Raw genomic sequence first — 27,777 nt, 5'->3', positions numbered from 1 at the left:
TATAAACCCTGTTTATCGAAATAAAACAACTTTTTCACGAAGAAGTTTTCAGCAAAAATTAATTATTTCTCAGGGGATATGAATTTAATCTATGGAGGCATGCATGTGTAAAGGCACACAATTGGAGACAAAGTGGTCAAGTTTCGAAAGTGTCAAGAGCAAATTTCTATTTATGGTGCATGTTTCTGGGCTTTTGTTATTTTATCATCAATGTTGTATCCCTTTACACCTACCTAGACATTTTCCACGTGTTTGTTTGTTTGTTATTTTGTTTCGTGAGCACAATTTTAGTGAAAACAGCTATGTTCAACCACCCTTCCCGTTAACCTGCATAATTTATTTGATTTATTGAACAGCTGTTAAAAGAACTTGATATTATATCATAATTTATTGAACAGGCGTTGAAAGAACTTGATATTGTACTATATTGCTACCAACATGTAACAGTAGATGTTTTGCGAACACAAGACCTGGTCGTTGTGTCGCGATCAAAAATGAGTACACATTACAGATGAAGCAAGAAATGCAAAATCGAAGGGGGAATTATTAAAACAACAGCATCTAAACATACAACAGAAACAGAATTTGCCAAAAACTCATTAACAGATCCCAATATGATTCTTGCGACTTTTGAAAAGTGACTATAAAACATATATTATATGTGAACTCACGTATGTATTACGCAACAGATTAATCTCATTTTCACACAGAAGTTAGTCATATAAGATGTAAAGATGAGCGTTTACACTAGTGTGCATACAACATTTCGTTTAAAAAAGTTACGTAGTTTTGATAAAGGATGGGGATTTTTGTCTTGTAAAGTTTAAACTTAATGCAAGGCTGATGTATGTATACATACGAACATGATATCTACGATTGTCTTTATCGCTGAAGGTGACGTACAAGAGGCGTCATGTTTGAGGCACACTCTCTCACGGGTGTAGATGCTCCGAATACGGGAGGTCACCAGTTCTGTTTCCAGAGAGGGGGTAAAAAGGGGGGGGGGGGGGGGAGCTGGGCGGGGGAGGCGGAACTCAGTTGACGTCAATATTAACTTCTTCAAAGTTCCATCAGAAATGGATTTCTTCATGATGATTGACATGGGAGCAGCTTGTTTGTTTGTTTGTTTGTTGTTGTATTTTTATAATTCCTGTAAAATTTGGTAATATAAAGGCAAGTTTTCTCTCTCTCTCTCTCTCTCTCTCTCTCTCTCGTTTACTTGCAGAATTCTATCAAGGTTTCTCTTTCCTCGACATCTTGCTGACGTCATAAGATCTGCGCCATGAAAATATCATTCTCGTTCTTATCTTTCTTTAAGCCTCACTATATATGGTAGGACAGATTGTTAATGACGTGATTTTATCTTTGTATACATGTATGTAAACAATGACTCAGATGTGTACACCAATCTAGCAAATACCAAAGTTAAACAATACAATTTTATGACGTACACAAAACGCAAAACGCACGCACGTAATTCCGCATACATTATTCGGCACCATAGATTCAGAATGAGCTTCGTTCTAGGGTGAAGATCAGTGTGAGTGCATGGGTGTGCCCGTGACTTGTCTGTTAATGCACTCATATAGGATTCGTGTCACCTTACAAGCAGGACACAGCACTATTTTTGTGTATTTTGAACGTACATTTCTGGAAAGACTTCTGATAGACAGATAAAGGAGTTATAGAGTTACTGGCATTATTTACCATTTGCACATGAAAAAGAAACAGCTTTAGTGCTTCAAAATATTTTTAAAATGTGAATTAGGGGTAGAAAAAAACCAATGTAAAAATATCATTTAGTATAATCAATCTTAAGTATTGTTAGATATGCAAAATGTGAAGAATGATCTTAATAAGATTTCCACTATAAACCTTCGACACTTATGGTTTATTAAGAAAAATATTAATATCTACTCATATTTTAGGCTTTATTGTGAAATTTTCGTATGGTAGGATATTTTTTGATACAACTGACCTACATTATGCATCAAATGTGATAACTCGAACATATTTTAAATCACTGCTCCCAGTGGTACACAGTACCTTTAAGTCACAATAGAGTTGAAACAGTCCAGTTTTACTTTTTATAACGTGATATTTCTAGAGACCCTGGCACGAAGCAGTCAGCTGGAATATTTCCAGCTGCATCGTCTATAAAAAGCAACAGTGTTGCACTCAATCTTTGTCATCCTATGGAAGCAAAGAAAAAAAAAATAAAAAAAAAAATCAGACAACATTAACAGTAACAACATCGACCCCACTATGGGACATGATCCTGTTTATGTTGTTTGAATCATGATTCTAATTCTGGCTCGAGACACAGTGGCGTGCCTCCAAAGAGAAAGGGGGGGGGGGGCAGAACAGAATGCAGAAAAAAAAAAACCCATGCCAAACTACCTTAAGTGAGGGTAGAGCCGTGGAGCTGCAACTTACTACTAGTAGTTCAGCAAAGGGTGTAACGAGAATGTGTAAGAATGGCAGGGGGGGGGGGAAGTGGTTAAAGAGGGGTATCACGAAACTTTTTAAAGCTAATCCCCCTCAAAAAAAAGCCATTGAATTTGCATCTTTTCATCATGTTGCGAAAATCTATGACATTTGGGCACATCTGTGAAGATAAGACACCACATTTTGAATTTTTGATCGAACGCAAAACATTTCTTGTCGCTCGAGTGTCATACAGATCTCATTATGATTTCTTCTTTTTTTTTAAAGATCGATTCGTACAGAGTAATCATTCTTTTTTTGTCTGTCTTGATAGTTACCATACCAATTTAGCATCCTTTTCTGATATTAATTGGAGTCGTGACCACAAAGAACCTTTGGAATGATTGGACTTAATGACGTTTTACTCTCACCACAAGACACAAAGGGTTTTGTGGTCTTGATGTCCGATGTCGCATATTCGTTGATTTTTTAAATTTCTTATGGACATTTGAATGATAATCCATCATTTAGATATTTTTTTCCGGCTTCGCTAAAATGTTTTTGTCAAAATTTCTATATTCGTATCATGTAATATAATATTGATTTGGTTACTTTTTTCTCTCTCGTTGGTTTGAGATATTGTCCTTTTTGCATTTTCAGTTCGTACCAAGTTTCCTCCGTAGATAGCATCTCGTTTCAGGATTGGATATTCTAAGTATAGCAGGAAACTGGTCGTATCGCTGGAATCGAGAGAAATATCATGTAAGGCCAAATCTTAGATCTTGCTTTCCTTGAGATAAGGAAGGACAAGCTAAATCTCAGCTCAAACTAAGAGCAGAAGTCTTAAAGTGCCCAGCTGCAGGGAAGATGTCATCGTTACAAAGAAAAAGCTGCTCTTTCTAAATCTTGTCTGTCGAGGAAGAACTGGAAAACTCACAGCTGACTGACATAAAAACGAAAACGATAGAATTTAAATAAAAAGAACACGTATGTTTTTCTTTCATTAATTGCATTGGATTAACGAATTAAACAACAAAATAATTGTGAAAAGGAATATGAAGAACACTTCAAAGAATATTTCACACAAGTCCCCAAACATTTAATGCGTTACAGGAGAATTGATTAACGACCTAAGACTTGGTAGGGTTATTTTGGTTCAAGCAAAATGTTATCACGAATTTTCAACCCCTACGAAGATGAATAACGCTGCACGTCATAATCACATGAACTTCCGAGTGCCCTTCCCACTTGCAGAAAATATCCTCCGATGGTCACGTCAAGATTACAGGACGTCTTGGTAATGGGTAAGTCACTCGTAGATACCGCCTCTATTTCGATTTGGAAAATGTCAAGTTTACTCAAACATTTAATGTTTAAGTTCCCTGTATGATTTAATAATGGAGGTGTATTTTTAGACGGAGTGGTGAGAACTTTTGGTGGGTGATTAAATCCTCTGGTTGAGTAGGTGGTCTGTAAGTGTTGCAATGTAAAGACCGTCAAAAATAGATCCCTCTCCCCCGCTTGTTACACAAGCCCAATTCCGTCATTGCCGACTTGAATGTAGACCAGGTGAGACTGAATATCATCACGTAGTTACATTATTTTCGTCTTCTTCTTCCTCCTCCTTCTCTCAGTGTTTTCTTTCCCCTTTTAGAACACAAAATAATCATGTCAGTGTTGTTGACTAAATGTGTACCATTGTAACACCAAGGGGTCTGATGCCGCTGATGATTATAATGTGCTTACTTTGATTGAGTGTTTGATATCAGCGAATGTGTATTGAAGATTTCATTCTTACATATTATTGTATAGAACAAGTAATGACAGAGCTTTGGCTGCTATTTGTATTACTGTTCGCTGCGAACAATGAAAACTGTATAAATGATGAGAAGATGAGTTGGTTTGAGCCATAAAAGATTCCTTGTTCTAAGGAGGTATCTATCATACACCTCCTTCTTGGTTCTACTTTGTTAAGATCTTCTGGTGATGTAAGTTGAATGTGAACGCGTTCACCCTTTGAGCTAGTGGGATTACACTGGGCATACGGAACAAGGGTTGATACTAGGTCCCGACTGCTAGAGCCGCAACTAATTCACGTAGTCACCTACGTCACGCATCACTTAGAGGATAATTAAACAAGAAAGAGTTGTGACAGGGTTTCGACCCCTTGTTTATCCTGGGCTCGGAGCAGTCAACGGATTGCCTGTTAAACGGAACCACTATCACTGACGTGCGTAATGCGAGAAAATGAGAAAACAATGGGACGTCCCAGTACGGGGGGACAAGGAGGACAATTGGTGCCTTGGGTTGCCATGGTTACAGCTGTGGGAGGATCACGTATGAACGTCTTCAACCTCTGAAGCGGGTTACGCAGCGCGCAGCTGTCTGGCAAAGAAACGCGTAGTCAACAGATGTATTCATCAGCCGAATCTTGAGAACATTTTCATCCCCTGTTTGTGAGTCCGCGATCTATTTTTGGCTGAGACTGGTAGGACCTTGGCAAATCTTAAGGGGCCTCCAGTACTGGCTCTTTTCTGTAAGGACCTCAGAAACACTTCATCTGATCTTGTGTTAAACAGAAATGCATGCCAGGATGCAACATTTTCAACACATTTTTGTATTTACTGCTGCACTGAATTACTGGAAACTGAAAATGAAGATGAAATGCTTAACGGCACACCAGATATGACGGGGATCAGTCTTAAAGGACAGCTCCATTATTGAGGACTCAAGATCAGATGATGGACGAATACAAGCGTCAGACAGGGATCTTTCTCGAGGACTGACGTAGAGAGAGGGAGAGAGAAAGGGAGGCTGTGGTTAGTGTTTCCAGGCTGAGTTATGAAAGCGAGAAGGATCCGATGCAGCAACCTTTACACTTGGCGGCAGAGAAATGGGAGAACGTGAGGGTGATAATGCGATGGCATTACCACCGAAGAGCGCGTGAGAGAACTAGTTTCTAACCTCCCAGATTACCAGCTTCCGGTAATTTGTGGGATGTCGTTGTTCGGCGGCAATACTGCCGAAAGACCGCAATTGTTTAGGGCACATCTTAATGTTCTAACAAACATAGGTAGTCTGGCCAGGATATATCCACTAAACCCGAACACATCAAAGTTCATGAACACCATTGCTCCTATCACTTTTGTTGTTGTTGTTGTTGTTGTTGTTGTTGTTGTGTTTTTTTTTTGCCGCCTAAGTTACCTTGGCTACTTCGTTCTGGCAGAAGACAATGTACAAAGTGGATACCAAATCTAGCTGAATTTCATCTGAGACTATCATGTAACTGGTAAGAAAAAAATAAGCCTCTGCTTTGCTACTTTTAAACTGGACCCGTGTTGAAAATGAGAGGATCAGTCCTACATTCCTGGCATTATAACTAGAAACAGAACAGTTTAAGTTCTGTAGAGTGGAATTTGACATCCCAGAGCTTTGATGTACTGTACTCATCTTGAAAGCGAAGGAGTGAAATTTAAACTCTAAATCCTCCTTGGAATCAATCAATTTGTCTTTTAATTTCTTGTTTCCATCTTCTTTGGAGACTGAATGTTAACTACGAATGCTTTATGACTGTCTATTTGAGTCTCTGATTACATTATAATGGCATCTTGATAGATATATCTTATCATGATTGTAAAATCATATAGAATAACAAAACTATATCTCTTATCCCTGCTGGAAGAACACAATGTCCTACAGTGTGAACACAGCGCGAAATCTTTTTACACTATTAAATTCGAGCGTTTTAAAGTTTGGAGCACATTGTGAATCATCAATTTGCAGAATGAAATGGAAAGTTAGTATGTGAACATTCTGTGAAAACCACATGGCAGTGTGGAATCATCTTCACAATGTATTCATACTGTCAACAATATGTTCTCATAGTCGGCAATGTAAACACGTTGTGAACACATTATTCCGAATTCACGAAGGTAGTTTAAATTTAGACCAAGGTTGTAAATTTAAACCATGGTCTAAAATAAGTGCGAAGAAAGGCATACATTTGACATGCGCGTATCGACGCACGCTTGTTACTGGACGTCAAAATAAATTTGCATAAACCATGGCCTAAATTCATACCACCTTCGTGAATTCGGGCCATTACGAACACACTGTGAGAAACAGATCTCTCCAGCAGGGATTTTACTCTGTCTTGTACGTTTCTTTAACCATTGTTAGTACGTACTCACTGGTAAGTTTCTTGCTTTAATTGTCAGAGGCAAAATATGTGTAATGATCCCGAGACCTACGTTGATTGTGATTACTTTATTCCTTACCTTGTGCCCCTTCCCGATTAACCAAAATAACCCTCCGGATTGATACGCTATCATGTCTTCATTAATCTTCTCGCTTATGGTAAGATCATATTTCTGAGTCACTGTACTATTTCTGAATTCCTGCATTCACAGATCAACTCGATCATGAGTTCGCGGCAGTTTATGCTAAGCTGTTTCTAACTTTCTAACTTCTTATATTTCTATAGCATTCATTATACTTCTTATTCCATCTACATGTTTTTCATATATCAATTGTATATTATACTATTGCCTATGTTTTTCTACTTGTGTAATATTTTGTAATAATTTTGATTATTGTATTTTTCATTGTCTGCACATTTAGAATTTGAGTTTGTTTCAATGTGGAAATAAGGCAAACCAAACCAAACATATTGATCTATGCAGGAATATCTGTAAGGTTTCAATCTTATAGATTTGTAGAACACAATCAAGAACTGGAGTGTCAACATGCAAAACGCTCCCGGAAACCCCCAAACAAACAAACAAACAAACAAATAAACTTAAAACAACAAAACAAAACCTAACAAAAACGGGCAGGCCTATGTCATTGTGTGGAGCACACGGCAGGACATGTGAAGATAGGCGAAACGCCAGACAATACCCGGATGTACCTTTTAAGCCATGAATAAATAACGTGACATTCCAGGGTTGATTTATCAATTATTTTCTTATGTGAAGACGACATTGTATATACAATGGATAATCTATGAATCCAGAAATAATTCACAATTTCTTGTTCGTTACATGTGTGTGCAATATCTTCCCACAAGGTAGCTCACTTAATTGCCTCAATAATGGCGTCCGGTATTCCAAGAGGGCACAATGATTAACAGTAGCTTGCTTTCTACAGTCTTTACTTTCCTTCTGTGTGGAGTTACACCCGGGCATCACTTTAGATTTAGTAACGAAAACCAATTTTATTGAACTCCACCCAGCTTATAACGTTTATTTTTTTTTACTTACATTCCAATCACCGTATAATGATATTGGATCGATCCTTTCGAACACTAGGGTGTTACCATACAATTCCACATACCACAACAAGGCCGGACAATATTAGTGCTAGAAATTTAATGATGATAATGATGATGTCGGTAATGATTATGAAGAAAGTATGATAACGAAATGTTTGTGAATTATATGTCTTGATTAGAAACAATCTTCCATGTAGCTGGAAGGAGAACAACTTTAAGATGTTAGATCAAAGTAAATACGCCAAAACAATGTAATTATGTTAATGTTCATATTTATTTGCTTTTCTAACCTGAATATCATGTTGGTAATACGTGACCTCATTCGTGATAAGAAAGGAGATTACCATTAAACTAAGAATGAGGAATATGTCAATATTTCACCAGGGATTCATGTGTAAACGCTTGTAAATTTGTCTTGTCAGGTTTGACGTTTTAATACTTTCCTAATTCATGTGGAACAATCTTCCCCTATGTGCTCACGTATGATCGCCTTGGTCACATGAGTGTTGAAAACAATGAAAGGAGATTGAAGAAAAAAGCTGAGAATACACCGTAGAACAAAAAACAAACAAACAAACAAAAACAAACACACACACACACACAAAAAAAAAAAAACCGGTCATACATTTGAATAATAATTGATTACAAGGATATGGAGTCTGCAGTGGGTCATCATTATGAAACATTAGCAAATGCCTTGTAGTCTTTTATTCTTGGGAAAATCTTTGAGGAAGAGTATTTGATCGTCACTAATTGGACATGTCCACACACAGTCCTGGCACGTTTGTAGCGGAAGTAGCTCATAGTGGACTAACAAACACACATGAGCTGATCATCATGGTCGAGGAACAGCCCGTATCATTACTGAAACACGCCCTTTCATTCTTATAATAAAAAACGATTGACTATCATCGGCCGTTTAACAAAAATCGAAACGCCAAGCAACATTCGAATTGACTTCAATATCTGAAGTGGAATCAAACAAATTAACAATGATCGCCGTTGGGAATTTAAAAAGTTGTGGCGTTATATGGTATTACAAGTTTTTGTTTTTCGAAATCGTGACAAAAGTTCGATCGCACGTGCAAAAATATTTGACGTGGTCACGTCATCGTAGCTCATGTTGAAACTTTGACTTGCGCACAATTTTCAAAAATAAAAAGGTCTCCAATGCAGGACAGATAGAATAGATTATATTCTTCATATCAGGTTATTGTACAGTTGTATTTAGGCAGCAATAATGGTTTTTAGTTGAAGGGATTATCGTTGCTATGTTATCGGTCGAGAACACTTATGTGTGTGTATTTGATTCACAATAATGTGAAAGCTTTCAGATTGTAAGACCAAAGCTCGTTAACTTTCCAACTGTGGTTGAGACCAGTTCACTCTTGGATGAAAACACATGAAACTTGGAAAGGATAATTATCTTATTCTTCAATTTCATATCCGAGTGTGATAAAACGTTCTGTTTTTGCTTGATTCGTCTCCCAGTCAACGTGACAGTTTATTTTAAATCATCAATATGAATAATCGAACTAATTAATGCAATGTAATTTCGTCATAAGCGCTTGTAGAAAACTCTCTCTTTTATCAATAGAATCGATTTGAATTCGATCCAATTCAATTCAATCTCTATACGGAGTGAGTGCAGAAACGTTGCTGACGTCATGGCACGCAACGCCCTTCTAATGCAGTCAAGTTTCTTTTTGCACCGGGTCCTGCGAGAACTGAATCACGTGTCAACAAGTGCACGGGAATATCATCGAGAGCTCAATCGGTTGCCATGAGGGTCACGTGCTCGATGACGTCACTATTAAGTATAGGCCTATCCCGTGTTATGAATGATATGCCGTATCGATGGCGTCGTGTTCTTTGTTGATTGATTCCACGACTCGGAATCGATCAGCCAGAATGAAGTCATGGATGATCACCATTTGATTGCCTCTTACCTTAAGATAGGCGACGTCGTCGGCGTCGAAGTCCTCATCGGAGTCGTTGCTGTTATATGAAGGCTGTGACTGGCCCTGGGACTGGCCCTGGGACTGACTCTGGGACTGGCCCTGGGACTGGCCCTGGGACTGGCCCTGAGAAGGACCTTGAGACTGGCCCTGAAAGTGGCTCTGAGACTGGCTTTGTTGCTGACCGGCGCCGGCGGATTCAGCGGCGCTCGCGTCCTGGTACTGTGGGTAGTAGTCGTTGTAATTCGCATAATCTCCGTATTTATTGCCCCAGAATTGTCCGATTACACAGGGAAGAAGAAACAGTCCTAGTAATAACACCATTGGCCTTTCGGCTCCTTTTGTAGAATTCCTGACAATCATGTTGGATTTGTGTTTTTTTTTCTGTTTTGTTTCGACACTCCTTCAGAGTGTCAGCAGGAAACAGAAAACACGTAAAGATCGTTGTATAACCACGAGAGACTGCCAACAACTTCACGCATTTAGCAGGGTAGAAGTATTCAAAGAGTTCACAGTGGACACAGACTCTGAGCTTCTAGTTTTCCGTCCTGGAAGACACTTTTTCCAGTCTTGTTCCAGAACGAGTACTGGCCTAATGGGGAGATGGTTCACGAAAAGTTGCCGGGTCGATCATTCATGCTAACTCAGTCGTTCACCAGCTCTCTCGGCAGAAATGTGGCTGAGTGTCAGAGGGTTGGTCACGGCCTGAAATAAACCGGCGACTTGGCAGTCTGATCGCTGGCGAAATTGAGAAAGAACGAAAATATATCCCGGCTCTTGAGAAGGGGGAAATTGTCGCTTAGCAGAGATGATTTCGAAGTGTCTATGTCTGTGCATGCGTGTGTGTGTGTATTTGTGTGTGTATGATTATGTGTATGTGTGTGTGCGTGGCCAGGACTTTGTTGAATTTTCGTGATGAATAATACCCTATGACGGGAAGATAGTAATTACTTTTCGACCAATCAGAATAGAGAAGGCAGGCCGAGTTGTGAGGGGGAAGGAGGGGTCGTGCGTCGATGAGTAAGAACTTTTTTTCTCTCTCCCCGCCGCTCCTTAGCAAAACTGACGGGGAGACGATACTTAGAAAAGGGTGGATCTGGTGGCATAACTGTAACCCTTAAATTGATGTATATATACCTTCATAAATACGTGAAAGTCGTCATCACTTTCTGCAGTTACGATCTATTCCCGCAAAGGTTAAGGAATAATGGTGCAGAGAAGTCAATTTGTTGTTGACTGACATTTTAACAGGGGAAGAGGAAACGTGAAGGTCGCCCTCCAGGTTCTGGATCTCTAGCAACCGCTATTGTAAGCTCAAAATGAATTGGATTCGATTTGACAGGCATGACATGTTAAAATGGTGACTTGACCAATTCATGCACACTGTCAATAGACATAACATATCTGAATGAGCGAAGATCAAAATAGCCTCTCAATCATACTACACAAACTTTGTACAACAAAGGACAACATCTCGTTGACATTCTCCAGTTTGACCTCATTTATTTTGATCGTTAACTTTTGTGATTAGAATTAGGGTCAACTTTAAAAGAAGACTAACAACCTCCCTCAAAATAATGACAACATACAGACAACTCCCCCTCCCCAACCAAACATGTACATGAGTGCTGACTACTGCAGCCAAATCTGTGTTTCAACTCATATACATCGTATGTAAGTACATCGTAATACGTAATACGTGTTCCTCACACTAACAAAAGCATAACATTTGTAGTTTTCAGAAAAGGAATCTAACGGTTAAGGTCAAGTATATTATTCATGAATGAATGAATGAATGGTTGAATGAATGAATGAAAGAAAAAATATAAGACTGAAGCAGACAATGATAATGATGAATTAAATGATGATGAACAAAACACAGAAGCACTCAGCCTCCATGAAAGAAAGAAAGAAAGAAAGAAAGAAAGAAAGAAAGAATAAATGAATGAAAGAAAGAAAGAAAGAATAAATGAATGAAAGAAAGAAAGAAAGAAAGAAAGAGAGAACGAAAGAAAGACACAAACCAACCAACCAAGCAACCAACCAACCAACCAAAAGGGAAAAGCATAAACGAAGGGGCAATGATTTGCATTATATTATGCAGCTGGCCTTGAAATTGACGGGTTTCTCTCACTCTCCATACATCCTCTCCCCAGTTCAGTTTCAATTTTATCAATGTGGAGAAGAGAGTAAATCATGTAGAATATGGAGTCATAGGGCGTACAATTTTTATGATAGCAAGTATGGCACTCTACCATGTCTTCTGTACCTTGTTTCTATATAGTTTGTTGATACGTAGAGCGTCTTGTGGTTGAGCATGTAACCGAAACGATAATATGATAAATGAATCAAATTCTTTTAAAACAAACAAAACTTCGGAGACTTTTGTTAAATCCCTCCGAATAATAAAGAAAGTGATTTAGGATTTCCCGCCCAGCTCGTAATCATAGCATTCGATGGACTGCGATAAAAATTCCAGCATTTAGTAAAAATGATGGGCTTGTATTAATAATAAAAGAAACTGCGATGTTTTTATTGTCATATGGAAAGGTTGTCTCTTTTAATACACACAGAACACGCGCGCGCGCACCCTGTGTTATAACCTATGGAGACGCACAAGCAAAACCCGACTTACTGTCATTAATGGAAAAATATCATAAAGTAAGTAATGTCCGTGGACTTGTGGCTAGCGGTTTTCTAGTCTTAGGACATTTTTCTGTAGAATACTAAAATTAGAAGATAAATGGACTTCTAATTACGTCGGACTGGCTGCTCAAAAACAGCTTTGTGAGTTCACTTCAGAATAACTGCCCCATAGGATTGTACACACTTCCTGAAGTATTCGCCGTGTGATGCAGTGATACCTCCCTATTTGAAAGGCTGTATCTCCGCAACCGAATGGCACATGAAGCTGTGGCTTCTACCATATTACGCGCCAAAAAATTCTCTATCTTATATGTCAAACTCATTGTGATTGGATTGTAGGTCTTGTCGGAATTGGCAAAAAAACTGAGAAGGTCCCGTCCTCAATCCAATCACAATCAGCGACTCAGAGAAGCTCATTATCATATGAAACATGACGTCACTGTTTATTCGTGGCTGCATTTGGACGAGTTATGATTTCATATACCGTGAGTTATAACGTAAATTGGATATGTATTTCTCATTTCTAAGTTTCCTGAAGTCAGCGGTGAACCCTTGTATTAACTGACCACCTACTGTACCAGTTATGACTTTATATGTTGCTGAGAAGATATAGAAAACGGGAATTTTCTTCTTCGATGATGTTCGATGATCATATCTTTCTCGGCAAGCACATATACGCAGAGTGCACCATTGTGTAATGGGGGTGAACGTGCCCAGGTAACCGCGAGTGGAGCATGAAGCACAGTGCAGTGCAGTGCCGGTGGAACTTGCAGTGGTCAACATTCCAACATGATTGTGAATCTACACTACATAGCTTTCAGTTTCTATTTGTGCATCTTTTAGAGTGTACTTGGGTTTTGCTATTAATTTACTGAAGTTGCTGCACATGACCAGAAAGCGACTGTCAGCAAGATAAGATTGATACCTCAGTGAGTGTGTGCGTATATGTGTGTGTGTGTGAGTGTGTGGTCAGTTAAAAAGCAGATAATGTAAACAATTTCATGAAAAGCATGTAATTCATGTTGTCAATGTAGATTTAATCCATATAATGCTATGTTTATGACTGCCCCTATGTTGTTTCTGCAGCATTTTACCCATATTCGACAATGGACCAGTCCGTATCACTGCTGTGTGCACGACGTGTGTGGCAGACCGTGTAGGCTCATGAATAATTCAAAGCGTGCACCTTGGCGTTCTGTGTGTGCGGGCAGCGTGCGCTCTCAGCTGTAGAATGATTTTAGTAGACTTTTGGCCAAAAACCTTTCCATATGATGCTAATCTTTGTATGAGTGCTTTCTGTTTGAAAAAGCTGATCTTTGCAAAATTATGCCCTGAATAAAATGAAACGAAATGAAAAATATTAAAAAAGAATGTGAAGAAAGGCAATCAAATAATCAAATCAAACAATAATATCCAAGACTACTGTAACTACTCCGGATAGAAAATGTAATGCAAAAACAAAATATCATAAGCAAATTTGAAAGACGAGCTAACATTCGAAAGAATATGTCAATATGCACAAGAAATAAAAACAAACTGTCAGTTGTTAAACTTCTTTTGAACAGAAAAACTTAACATTACATCATCTCTTTCTAAACTGTTGACTCGCTGACACTTGAGCCTAAATATTATCGAATTTGTCGCAACTGTGAAGTTAACATTTGAGATTTAGTGAAACCATCATCCTTTGAATCTTAAATCAGATGATTTTTGGTGAGAGAATTTAGTCGCAATTCAACGCCTGGTTGTGTGACGATTTACACCAATAAAAGCATTCTCGATATATGTAAAGTATGGTCAGACAGAAAAAAAAAGACAACAACAATGAACACATCCTATCCAACTTATTCTGAGGAAGGTGATTTTGTACTTGAATGTTTGCATTTTTTTTTTCGTGTGTTTAGCTCATCATGACACATATATTTCGTTTATTCTTTACTGGTAAAACTCTCTCCTAGATCGAAAACGTGAAAAACATTACAGACATTGAAAAACATTACATTACATTACATAAAAAACCCCAAACATTACATAACGAATCCTGCTGGTTTGTTCGTGGCCAAGATGTTTTGGCCTCAATATCCCTCTTGATCCAGCTGTATAAATTGGCACCTGGCTATGCTCGGGTATTATAAATGGCGGAGCCCTCTGGTAGAGCAGGGTTGTCCCACACGGAAGAAGCTTCCCTGGATGAATAAGACCATTTATCAGTCTTGTTATCATTGTTATTACAAAGGATGCGGCATCGGAAATGATGGCACATGAAGTGGTTGTTGAGCTTGTGTGTTTATCGTCTTTTGCCTCTTCCTTCTCTTCTCATTTCTTTCATATTTTCTTTCATCTCTCCTTCTTTCTTCTTCTCTCAATCCTCATTCATCCTCACTATCTTCTGTTCAATTTTTCGTCCTTTCTGTTTCTTATACATTTTTAATTTTTTTTTTCATCTTCCAACTTCACTTCTCCTACAACTCCTCCTCCTCCTCCTGCGTGCACTCCAAGTTCTTTTTCTTCTTCTTCTCCTCCTTCGTCCCCCTTCTCGTTCTCCTCTTCTTCCTGCTGATATTTCTTGTTATTTTTCTCCTTCTCCTCCTCTTCTTCTTTTTCAAATCTTCTTCACTCATTTAGGCTTCGTCGCGTTGTCTTCTTACTTCGTCATATGAGGGTTAAATGGAGCCTTACCATAAACGTATTTCGTAGAACTCATTGATTGATTGATCGATCGATCGATCGATCGATTGATTGATTGATTGATTGATTGATTAATTAATTGATTGATTGATTGATTGATTGATTGATTGATTGATTGATTGATTGATTAATTGATTAATTAATTGATTGATTAATTGATTGATTGATTGATTGATTGATTAATTGATTAATTAATTAATTGATTGACTTGTGCATTTATTAATTCATTTATTCATTCATTTTGCTTCAATCTGGTATACTGAACTGATCCTCTCGCAGGCACACATGGCCAAGATTCAACTTGCCTGTCTACGAGTATATACTAGACCGCAGATCACAAAGCGGTTGTGACGTCAATTGAATACTTTAATACAGCCTGGAAAAAATGGCTGCTTTTTAGGTTGTGACTAACCCCCATCCCCACAAAACACGCCACCCACTTAATCATCATTTTGTTTGTGTCGGAAGTCTGTTCTAACCGATCAGAAGAAATAGCCCGCACATAAATTACCACCCCCTTGACAGCTGGGATAGCTACGGCAATCTTGTTTATGAAGGTTCATCTTTGCCAACTTCCGGTCTTTGAGATTATGTTCAGTCGGTTCATCACGGAGAGAGATTTCAGAGTTTCCATTATTATCCAGACCTTTAGGTATCTTCCCGACTTATCTAACGAATTCGAACATTTTCTTCATGTTGAGAGTGTAACGAATAAGTAGGTTCGAATGTGTTATTATACGTAGTTAATGTGGTTCTTTACTACTTCAGCATCGCCATGAACTTGCACAATGGCGTTTTGGGGGTTGTGAACGGCGTCCTTAGTTCAATGACTTCGTTTCGATGAGTTGCCAAGGCCTGATAATAGTGATACGAGGACATGGCATCCCATGATTTATTCTGTATTCTATAGGTTGATATCATGGCTGCTATACAAAGACGGCTACTTGCCAATACAATCTGATGCCAAGCATATAATGGGAAAGTGAAGGTTACATTGAGAATGCAACATGTAGTACGAATGACATCCAAGTGGCCGTGTACAAGGCAACGACTCAGGAGTTTGGAATTCGTTACACTTTTTAACTTCCATCCAGATCACCCCTTGTCTTTAGTTTAATACCCTTGCTCAGAGAGAGAGAGAGAGAGAAGGAGGGGGAAAGAATTCACCACGGAAATATTCCAAAACTTCACTGTAAATAACAATAACGGTTGAGAAGATAACAAGGCTTGTCTTTTACAAAAGCAAGACAAGGTCAGCAAAAGAAAGCTCTGGACAAAGTTTAGTTAATTCTCTTAAATACCGACAAAATCTGTAAACGACCTCCCTCTCCGTTAAAATCCTCAAAACCCCAGTAATACCAACAACAACAACAACAACAACAACAGCAACAACAACAACAACAACAGCAGCAGCAGCAGCAGCAGCAGCAGCAAAACAACAACAAACAACATCATCATCGTCATCATCAACCATAACAATAACAACAACAACAGCAGTGAAACCATGGTCGTCAAAATCACTTTCGAATTCCATGAGTGGATTTCGCGGAGGCAATATAGAATTGAATGCAAAGCAGATTAGCACCCCCCCCCCCCCCCCGAAGAAGAAGAAGTAGAAGAAGAAGAAATCTATGGCATCCAATGACATCAGAACATTTATTTTATGTTTATAGCTTGGACCAGAAACTAGGAGATGCTAGTGTCATGACACTAAAAGGCACTCAAAGAAACGAAGGAAAACGCGTCAGGAAGTTCTTCATTTGAACATGTAATATTTTCTTTGTTTTCGTTTATCAAGTAGTAGACACCATTGTGTTTCTTTGTAACTGTTAAAGATGACTCCATATTCATAATTAAGGGACCTAGCACCTTCCGGAATCGACCTCTACTTTATTTGACATCTGTATAACAGATACCCACTCCCCCCCCCCCCCCCAAGTGGATGTTAACAAAGCTGAATATTTCCTCTACACCTGAATACATATTATTTGAATACATGTATAATCCTATATGCTTACTACGGAAAAATACACTACTGTCCTTCGCCGCATATATACAGTGTAGTTGATAAGTAATCTCTAAAGTAGTTTATAAGAATAAAACAAACACACACGCACACACACACAAACACACATGTATGAATATATATGTATATATATATATATATATATATATATATATATATATATATACATACATATTTGTGTGTGTGTGTGTGTGTGTGTTTGTTATATTTTTATAAACTACTTTACATATTCCTGAAAATTAACATAACCCTGTTTAACAATAGTATATGTGCGTCATTGAAATGTAACAAAATAACTTCTGAGATGTCAGTAATGTTGGTTATATACTGCATGTGTACAGAGTTTCAGAATTCATAGTGATTGGGATGAAGAATTGCAATGAACAAGGATGATGACACGGCAGCTTCACCCCAAGAATGGATGAGTGGGAATTCAAGCAAGCAGAGCAAAAGAAGAAAACATGCATAAATCTATGCTGCACGTGCGAACTTGTTAAGGAAACCGTATCGTAACGGAATTTTATTGTGGCATTTCTGCAATATGTACTCCTCTTATACCATCATCATTGTTAAGTGTAATTCGTTTTGGGGTTTTCAGAGTACAGTAGATTGGTTTCTCTGCGCAAGGACCACAATCAACTCCACAAAACTATAAATGGAGCTGCCGATTTATGAAGTATGTGATGTGAAATTATAAAGATCGTTTGGACTTCCCCTTTAAGACATAAGAGAGGAAGCGCGAAATCTATATTTGATTCATTAATACTGAGTGCCGCTTCATCCTGTGTGAAGATTCATCTTCAGTTTTGGAACAGTCAAGAATGCGACACTGGAAGTAGAGGGTCGTTGTTGTTATATTTTTCATTCATGCATTGTTTGTTTGAATCCTGGCTGTCGCTCCGTGTAAGTGGGTGGTAATGATGGGCGTTCTTAATTATGCGTGTAATTTGCTATCATCACCGAGTCCTGAACATTGATTGATCGCACGCAGGAAGTTAAAAATTTGCCCCTTTTGGTGTTCTTTTAGCTGAGGTTGTAGGTTTACGCCCTATCCTATCTATTTCAGTGAGTAACGGTAAGTTCGTTTACAATAATTATTTATTTAAAATCATTTATTTTTACTTATATTTTAAGCACAGTTTTATACCCTCAGTTTTAAAGTCCTAATAAAGTAAAATCTAAATTGAAATTCACATTGTGCACATATTAACAGAGCAAACCCATATTGCACGATCTTATTCGTAAAGTTTTGAATAAAACAAATATGGGAGGCATAACAAAGACAGAAAATATTCCTTATGCATCGTCCTGACATGAGATGTTTAAAATATCTAAAAATAAGGCAATTACGAAACTTAAGTTTTCTTTATGTTTTCATGAGACAATGAGTGGCAAGAAAGTATGCAAATTAGGCGAGGTGATGACGCCATAAGTTTTCTATTGACCTCCACAAGTCTTTTTCAAACTTTTTTTTTTTTAAACAAAATCAGAAACAGAAATTGTTCTTCCTGTCAGTATTTGTTTTGTCGTAATTGAGGGGAAGGGATTCAGTCACTGCAATCATGGCTCAATAGCATGGTTGTTACTATGGTATTTTTGTGAACAAACCAAAAATCAGAGGTTGTGGCTTTACGACATTTTCATCTGAACCAACATTCAATTGTATGGTTGTGGCGAAAATCACTATTCCGTTAAACCAAATGAAAGTTAGAATTTCATATTTTTATCATTTGCAGAGTGCGTTCGCTGTGAAACTTTTACTAGTCTGTTTGCAGGATGTTACTAAATTGATTGAAGTCGAATCTAACACAGGCGTGAGGAAATCTACTTTAAGAAGATATTTTCACCTAGACAACAAACAAGTAGAAGTGTCACAGTATTATGCCTTTGCGTATAGGCAGGGTTCACTCGTGCTTGGTTAGTTTGGCAACTTTTTAGTAGATTACAATTTTCCATGGCTTTTTTTACATTTTTTTTTTGTGGTCAACCTTGCAAAGTAAGATCATTTTCCACATCATGCATCATTTGCACACACACACACACACACACACACACAAACACAAATATATATATATATATATATATATATATATATATATATATATATATATGTATATATATATATATATATATATCTTATTATTATTATTATTATTATTACTATTATTATTATTATTATTATTATTATTATTATTATTATTATTATCATTATTATTACTATTACTATTATCATTATCATTATCATTATTATTATCATTATTATTACTATTACTATTATCATTATCATTATCATTATTATTATCATTATTATCATTATTACGCTTTATGACTTAAATTGTACATCTTACAAATTTGTAAAACAATGTACACTGTACTTACGATAGTATAATTCACGATTTGTATTACATTTGCTTTTGTTTTGGATGGAGATAAAGTATGATTGAATTGAATAGAATGAAATTGAAACTGTGGTGACAAGATATCGCTTCATGTCACTTATATAGAGGTAAACATCAACTCAACACGTTACCTTCTACATCCAGTTAAATGTCAGAAAGGGAGTATACACGGTCATCCTGGTTTATCGGTGAAAGTTGACTTGCCTTCTTTCCCGAACGAAACGATTTCATCAAGTTCGAAAGCAGCTATTCTCTCGATGGTTGAGACATGTGACCGGGTTAGCCCTACCCTTACCCGTGCCTAGGCCTACATCTGACAAGCCAGTGAGTGTATCAGTTACCATGACTACGATATTTCACTGACGTACTTTAAACTATGATTTGCACATTTCTAAAATGAAAAGAGTCCATTAATATACTCGTTGTTGACTCTTTTTGTATTTTTTACCTTTTCCTTTTTTCCCTATTTCGCCTTACCTTCTGTCTTTCCTCAGTTTTCCAATTCTTTTCTTGTTTGTCTGAACCTATTTTGTTCTATTAGTTCTTCTCTTGTAGTTGCCCTGTCATAAGCGATTCATTCTATTCTTTGGTCTTGTTGCATCTATAATCAAATGAGCCCTTTCTTACCCTCGCTTTTTTGTCAGGCTATCAATGCCCCATGGTGCGGTTAATCTCTTGCACAAAAAAAAAATATTGGGATAAAGATGATTTTATCTATTTATAATAACATCATGTGATCATCTCATAAACCCTTTGTGCTATTAATCCATGCTTTGGTCAATGTATAGTTTATACACATTAAAAGTAACTACGTGGATCATATCTAGTTAACAAATGGGTAAGAGCAAACATAATGCTTTAAACATCATTTTAAAAACCTCAGCAGAATTTTTCAAAGATCATCTGTAACACTAAGAGAGTTCAACATAAGCAGTTCATGACATTATCGTTTTATGATTGTGTTTAAAGAATGAACAGTTCTGCAAAATCTGTTGGCATTCATTCATTTTTACTCACATAATTATGATGAACATCTTTTTATATTGTTTTACCGGCTACTATTTTGATCGAAGTGAATTTCTATACAAATTATTCCTGTATCATTATAGTCATGCTTTAATACTCTATCATAGCGTCATTATATTTCAAGCAAAAAAGGAAAAATCTTATGAATTAAATAATCAAAACCATGAAATCGATGTTCGATATTCTTAGTTGAAATAATGACAGATGATATATTCGTTTTACATATATTATATATACTACGTACATAATTATGTACATAACTATTTTTGTTTGTGAGGACTGTTTATTAAGAAGATGGCTGGTGGATATCTTTGCGAGAGAATGACTCCTAGGCCGCACATCATAGCCAAGAACGAGGCAGCCACACACAATCATAGCACGAGATCTTGAGACTGAATTAAGCCTCTGACAGGTTTCTGAACAGCAGTCCAATCAATTAGCTAAAGTCTACATTTTGAATGGAATTCACTCCTCAAAATGTGAGTGACATTCACATAAAGAGATTGGTGTTGGAAAATAGTATAGGATTAAGGTAGGTGCGATAAACATAGCTAACGATTCACTGACCGGAAGTGATACATGGTCATTTCCACACCTGATCCATGCCCGCGTAATCATGTTTACGCCAGACTGTATAGAGTCATCCGCTCTTAGCGCAAATGAAGTATAGGATGGCACCTCGGCGATAGTCACCCATTAGATCCGTAGAAATACTCTGTAGTCGTTACGATTAAACAAGTACTCGTCGTCATGGAAGCTATAAGGTACCTGCCTGCGGTGATGCAGTGTAAGACACGGGCTTTCCTGCGTCCGTCTTCTTTTCCTATGCTCATATAGTAGTCATTATTTTAGGATCAAGCCCAATGTTCGTTCTAAGTGGAAGCTAAGATTATTCAAGTCTGGATAGATTTTTTTTTTTATTTAGGCACGCCTTTCACATTACACTGACCGGCTTTTCTTGTGTTGTCATATATATATATATATATATACACACACACACACATGTTTCAATCATCTTCATACCATTCCAAAAGAAATATTGTCTCGATAATTTTATTTGGGATTCATCGCTGTCTTTTGTCTTCATACATGCTTGTCATCAAAAACAGAAGGAATGCAATCGTTCATGAAGAATCACGCAAATCAGATTAAACCAGTTTGTCATTGTACTAAAAAGGAAGTGAGCAATACTACACAAAAGAATCATGATCTTGTAACGAAGTAAGCTAATAAACACACACACACACACACACACACACACACAGATATATATATATATATATATATATACATGTATAGTCAACTTTTTAGTCAACGTGATTCATCGAAACTTCCTTTGGTCTTAATCAATTTTATCTCATCTGCTGCCCTTCTTTAGCACTGTTTTTATCTTTATCAAAACAATTTTCGTCACTACTGCGTGTAATTCTCCCTTCTTTTCTTTCAGAAGTGCCTTTAATATTTAAAGGTGTAACAGCTGTTTTTTTTAAATCTGTTTACATTTTAACTGGAACTATATGTATAATTATATGAAACAGATCTAATCCAATTGCATGGATTATCAACCATTGCATGAATACATCACATTGAACTCTTCAGCCTTAGGATTGGATCCTTCGAATGGCCTTCTACAAGTCTTTGACATACTAGGTGCCATCATAGGTAATTCAGGTAATATTCTACTAATCACGTGATAAGTGACAATTTCAATGTGTTTCATAACGCAAGCACGAAAAAACATCGCAGTCGTTTGTATCTGTTTGTATTTAGGTGACTATTATATGATCTAGCTTTGTTCATTTTGTTCGAGGCGGTTTCATCAACTGAAATCATATTGGATGCCTGCACCAGTCCAACAGTTGTTCTCTTTTGTTAATCTTGTTCAAAATGTGCTATAGACCACACGCGTAAAATTCGTTGAATTTGACCTTCCATTGTTTGTAGCTTGAAATGACAGCGACAGGCAGTTACAGCAGTGATCTTTGCCTTGCAGGTTTTTTGCGATTCGTATTCCATCAAATGTAATACTGACGAAACTCAGCGATGACATCACCCTATTTAGCTCTTGCTTTTAAAGGGGGACTTTGGGAACTTTTTCACCGAACTTCGGTTGATCAAGGTGGTTTCACACTACGGAAGGAAAGGGGGCAATGAATAGTGGCGTGGTGTTGTATGCAAACTGACTTTGTTCGGCCTTATTCAGAAATATTCGTGCCATTTGTGGGGACTACACTCAATTTGTACAGATTGTATGAATTCATTTTTCTCTCATTGCGATCTGAAAATGGAAGGCGGGAGGATCAAATTGAGTATCTAGCCCTACGAAAAACAGACGGACTATGTCTAGCAACTCTTGCAGTGTCTTGGCCCCCTTCCTTTTCCTGCAGTACTTTCCTGCCTAACCCAACGACATGACTTGCTGTGATTCAAAAAAGAGTTAGCACTGCGATGACAGGCGCCCCCGAAATTTTAAGTCGGCCATCTTGACTGACGTCACATCCTGGTTACGAGCCGTTGCGTTGTTGCCGCACACTCACCGAGGTATATCCTGGGCGCGGATAATTTTAGCAGCTCTCTGTGCCATTTTTAGCGCGCCTGTTCCCCCCTTGCCCCACGTGACGATGTTTCCACACTTCTTGCCTGTTATCTCGCGGTGTTGTGCCGCGCGTGTTGTGATCGTCCTGCGCGCGAAACATCGTGACGTCTGAGTTGCCATGCCAACAACGACGTTCGGCGAAAGGGTAGCCTTTAAGTGACACTCCGTTCCGTGTGCAAATTGCTTTAATCAAGAAAAGTAAAATCAACAAACAGAAACATGACGGTTTTTGACAAAATTGGTATATAAGCAAAGAAAATGATGAGATTCAAAAGTTTAAATATAGTGTTGGTAATATGGATGGAAATTACGAAGGTGAAGGTGTAACCCGGTGAAGCTCATTTCTTATTGCATGTACGTCTTTACGAGAACATTCGTTTGTTTCAATGTTATGGTAAAGCGAATAATCTAAATCAGCTTTACTAAAGAAATATATTGATTTACACAAAAAAATAACTGCAAGAGAAGAAGACAGAACTTTACTCTGTCCTTAGGAATTAGAAGGCATCCCTCCCCTAAAGGGATGATAAAGTTTCTGTTGAGAACTAGCTTCAGGTTTCTAACTTTTTTATTTTTCTGTGAGATAATGAGAAACCACTCATGACATATAAAATACAAAAAGGAATTCAACGTTTATTTGATGAAAATTTGGTTTTGAAATGGCTGAGATATCCAAAACAAAGCAATCCTAAAAAGAGGTGGGATCCACCTTTCATTAGGATCATTTTTGTTTATTTTTTTTTTTTGACATCTCAGCCATTTCACGACCAATTTTCACCGAATAAACTTTGAATATCTTTTAGGATCGTATACTCTGCCACATTTTTTATGTGGTTTCTCAGAATCTCGCTAAAGCTCAATTCTCATCTCCACCAATACTACAGTATCCCTTAACGTTCTGTGTGCCATGCTCTTTGCCCTCTCCATACATTTATGTATGTGGGTAAAGTGTGTGCACATTTGATTCATCAACGCGATAATGGTTAAAGAAAGGGCGGACGAGGAGGGTGAATGAAGGAAGGGGTGGCTAAAGGATCAAGTGTCAGTGCTGGGATAGTTCCAGGCAGGAGGAACGATAGTCAGTCTGTGAATCTGTGTGCTCTGAGGCACGGCAACGGGCTGGCAGTTATCCATAACCTGCCTATAGAGGGCACCATAACTATGACTAGCAGAGAGTGATTAAGGAGCTGGGGTGTCTGACGTCAGCTTTACTTCGTTGAGGACGAGTCCCGATTATCCTCGGGCAGGTACCTAAGGGAAATGCGTGTTGTAGCAAAATCAGTCTGTCTGTTAAGACTTGGGTCTTATTGTATCGTTCTTCTGGAAGAGACAAGACAGTTACATTGTACAATCATATTTTTTCAATGTATTTTTCTCTTTCCACACAGAGGATAGTGGCACTAATTATTTGTTTATTTGTTTGCTTGTTTCTTCGTAATGTTTAGGGAGTCCTAGACTTTTTTTTTAATTAATGTAGGAAGGATTTTCATTGAATGGATCACGCGTAGCAATGTAGTTTGGATCTATTATTGGAACATAATGAGAAAATTTGACTGCTTGATCCTTATCATTATCGTTATCTTTATTATTCAAAGTGTCGTTTCACTGGCACTGAAATCACAACCGTTTGGCTTTTAATGTTTGGCTCTTTGTTTGAATTCCATGTTTGCGTTGACATAAAAAGGAAATATACTTTGTTATATTCTTTGCGGAAACAATTTTCCCTTTCCAGAAATTGTGCAGGGATCCATTTTTTTTTTTTTTTTTTTACATAGTATTAGTTTGTCCGAGAAAATAATAATGTTCCTATTTTTAATTTGTTAATAAATGTATATTGTAAAAAATGCGTAAAGTCCATGAATAGACGATTTGGCTGAACACACACAGACACATACACACACACAAAAGAAAAGATGTGCGGGTTTTTTTTTTTAATTTGACAATCGAGTGTGTAATTTAATACTTTTTCCTGTCTACATGTGTTTTATTGATCTATTAAAGGACAAGTTCACCTTCATTAACATAAGGATTGAGAGAATGTAGCAATATTAGTAGAACACACCATTGAAAGTTTGAGGAAAATTGGACAATCCGTTCAAAAGTTATGAATTTTTGAAGTTTTTGTGTAGTCACCGCTGGATGAGAAGACTACTGCAGTGTATGATGTCACATGCGTACAACAATATAAGGAAAATATAAAGAGAATTTCACAAAATTTCATCTTTTGAAAAGAGTACACATTCCCGTATTGACTCGTTACTGACATATGTTATGGGTAATATTATTCCCATTGCCTTCAGAAAGAGGCAAGTCAAGTGCTCTTTTATTATGCGAAAAAAGTGAAAATATGTTGAATTTTCTTTACATTTTCTTTATACTGTTGTACTCATATGACATCACGAGCCTCAGTAGTCTCCTCATGCAGCGGTTCCAACACAAAAATTTTAAAAATTCATAACTTTTGCATCGATTGTCCAATTTTCCTCAAACTTTCACTGATGTGTTCTACTAATATTGCTGCATTCACTCAATCCTTATGTTTATGAAGGTGAACTTGTCCTTTAAGTTTAAACGCCTAATATTCCGCACATTTGTCTTGATCGCACAGTCAAACTGTAAAGGGATTGATAGTATTGGTGAAGATGAGAATTGGGCTTTTAACTTTTTGTGAGATAGCAAGAAACCACGTATGAAATAGTACAGACCATACCATTTTAAGAGGAATTCTCAGTTTATTTGGTGAAAATCGGTTTTGGAATGGTTGAGACATCCAAAAACAAAGTAAAACAAAGCAATCGTAATAAAAGGTGGATCCCACCTTTATAAGGATTGCTCTGTTTTGGATATCTCAGCTTTTCAAAACAAATTTTCATCAGATAAACGTTGAATTCCTCTTAAAATTACATGCTTTTCATAAATCATTTTTTTCAGAGGTTTCTCATTATCTCACCCCAAAATGCTAGAAATCTGAAGTTAGATGTACTCTCTAAATTCCGTAGATTGAAAGTCAATCTAATAGATTGTAGTCAGGGACCAATCCAAAATTGGATTGAAAGTTTCAATCGAATTAGATTGAATTCTAGATTGAAACTTCAATCCAACTTTTGGATTCGTCCCTGACTACAATCTATTTCAATCTAAGGAATTTAGAGTGTATCAACCAAAGCTGTACGATCCCTTTAAGGCTTTTTCATACATGTATTCATGTGGTGAGAAGAGTCTTATTCCTCCATTGTATTTAGTGAACTAGGGCAACACATATTTCATTGGACGTTATCTTGTTGCGCAGTGTAGAGACTTTGAGCGTATTTTTTCTTTAAGAATTATATTTAAAAAATATTATCTGGCGATTGCATCAAACTCTCATGGTGACGGGCAGCTCTAGTTATGATGCTAGACACAATTTTAACAAAACTGCCGTAAGGGTTACTAAAATTTTCATCTCAGAACTTTTTTCCACTTCGCCAAGAATCCCAGGAGGCAGTTTAAAAGTTGGAGAAGAATCATGAAGTTTGATTAGTATTTTAATTAGATAAGCTTTGAATATGACGATTAAAACCGCTGCTGTTGCTGTACGGATTTTAGTCTGTCTGTAATAAACTTACAAAATGCATTTGTTACATAATGTTCATTTGCATAATGAATAATCTTATAACAATTGATAGCACTGGGTTGTTTATCATGCAGCATTTTAACTTTTATACTTGATAATAAGGCAATTCTAAAATTACTGACGCTTTCACCGCCCCAATTTTTTGACGTTCATTTCTCCCAATCAATGTTCTGTCAAGCTTCCTTCACATTCCTATATATTTATTATATCGAATGGAATCATGGAATTAATATGTTTTAGAAAACATGAAATTGAGTAACAATGAATGGTCAAAGCAAAGAAAATTGTTGTAAAAATAGCACAATACAAACAACGTCTCAGTGACGTTTGGCAATGTTTGGACCATGAGACATTTGTTTAATGCTTTTTATCACACAGAAATGGTCTTAGCCCTCTGGTCATCTAACCTACGTGACTCAAAGCGTTACTTATCTGTTGCATTGGTTTCACTGTTTTCTTTCAAAACAATTTGCTTGTCCACTGTGGTATACTTTACACTGACTGGACTACTTACAGCTTTGGAAACCTACAGAGAGTGTGCATTTCTTACAAAAGAGGAAACACTGCGAAGTTAAGCCTGTTTAGTGTACGTGGAGTGCACGTGGAAATATCTCACTCAATGATCCTGAAATGTAAGAAGTGAAAGTGTAAACTGGGTAAACCCATACGAAGAAAAGGAAGTTTTTAAATGTTCGATATTTGGAATTCGAGGGTGAACTCTGAACAAACATATTTGAAAATCGAAAGTGACTGTAATATTGTGTGTACACTTTCATTCAAGCATGTGAAATATTCTATTTTTGCCACAAAGTCTTTGCCATGGTGTAAAAAAAAAAAAAAAAATGAAACGAGCAATCTCGTGCATAATGTATTATTACGATGACTATAAGAGACAGGTTCATAGATAAATAGAAAGTTATACCAGATTCGCAGCCAAATAAATTGCATGTATTTAGAATACAGAAATTACCGCACTAAGAAACACTCTTGCTTGTGTGTATGATCAGGTATTCTGTACATTGTAATTCCATACAGTTATATTGCTATGTGATTACCGTGTGTGTGTGTGTGTGTGTGTGTGTGTGTGTGTGTGTGTGTGTGTGTGTGTGTGTGTGTGTGTGTGTGT

At 37.3% G+C, this 27,777-nt stretch overlaps 1 protein-coding gene across 1 annotated transcript in view; it reads right to left on the bottom strand.

The window, feature by feature from the left end:
* The window catches only part of LOC140226743 (macrophage metalloelastase-like), a 24,954-nt gene extending 14,934 nt beyond the window's left edge, over positions 1-10,020 (bottom strand). The window contains exons 1-2 of the mRNA XM_072307174.1: positions 9,865-10,020; positions 9,649-9,753 (exon numbers count right to left, since the gene is read on the bottom strand). Of these exons, the coding sequence (XP_072163275.1) occupies positions 9,649-9,753; positions 9,865-10,020 (261 nt within the window). The remainder of the gene's footprint in view (positions 1-9,648; positions 9,754-9,864) is intronic.
* Between the last annotated feature and the right edge of the window lie 17,757 nt (positions 10,021-27,777).

This window comes from Diadema setosum, chromosome 4 (assembly GCF_964275005.1).
Source record: "Diadema setosum chromosome 4, eeDiaSeto1, whole genome shotgun sequence".
Lineage (NCBI taxonomy): Eukaryota > Metazoa > Echinodermata > Echinoidea > Diadematoida > Diadematidae > Diadema > Diadema setosum.
The sequence above is the reverse complement of the archived record's forward strand: the minus strand, read 5'-3'. Positions and strand labels throughout refer to the sequence as shown.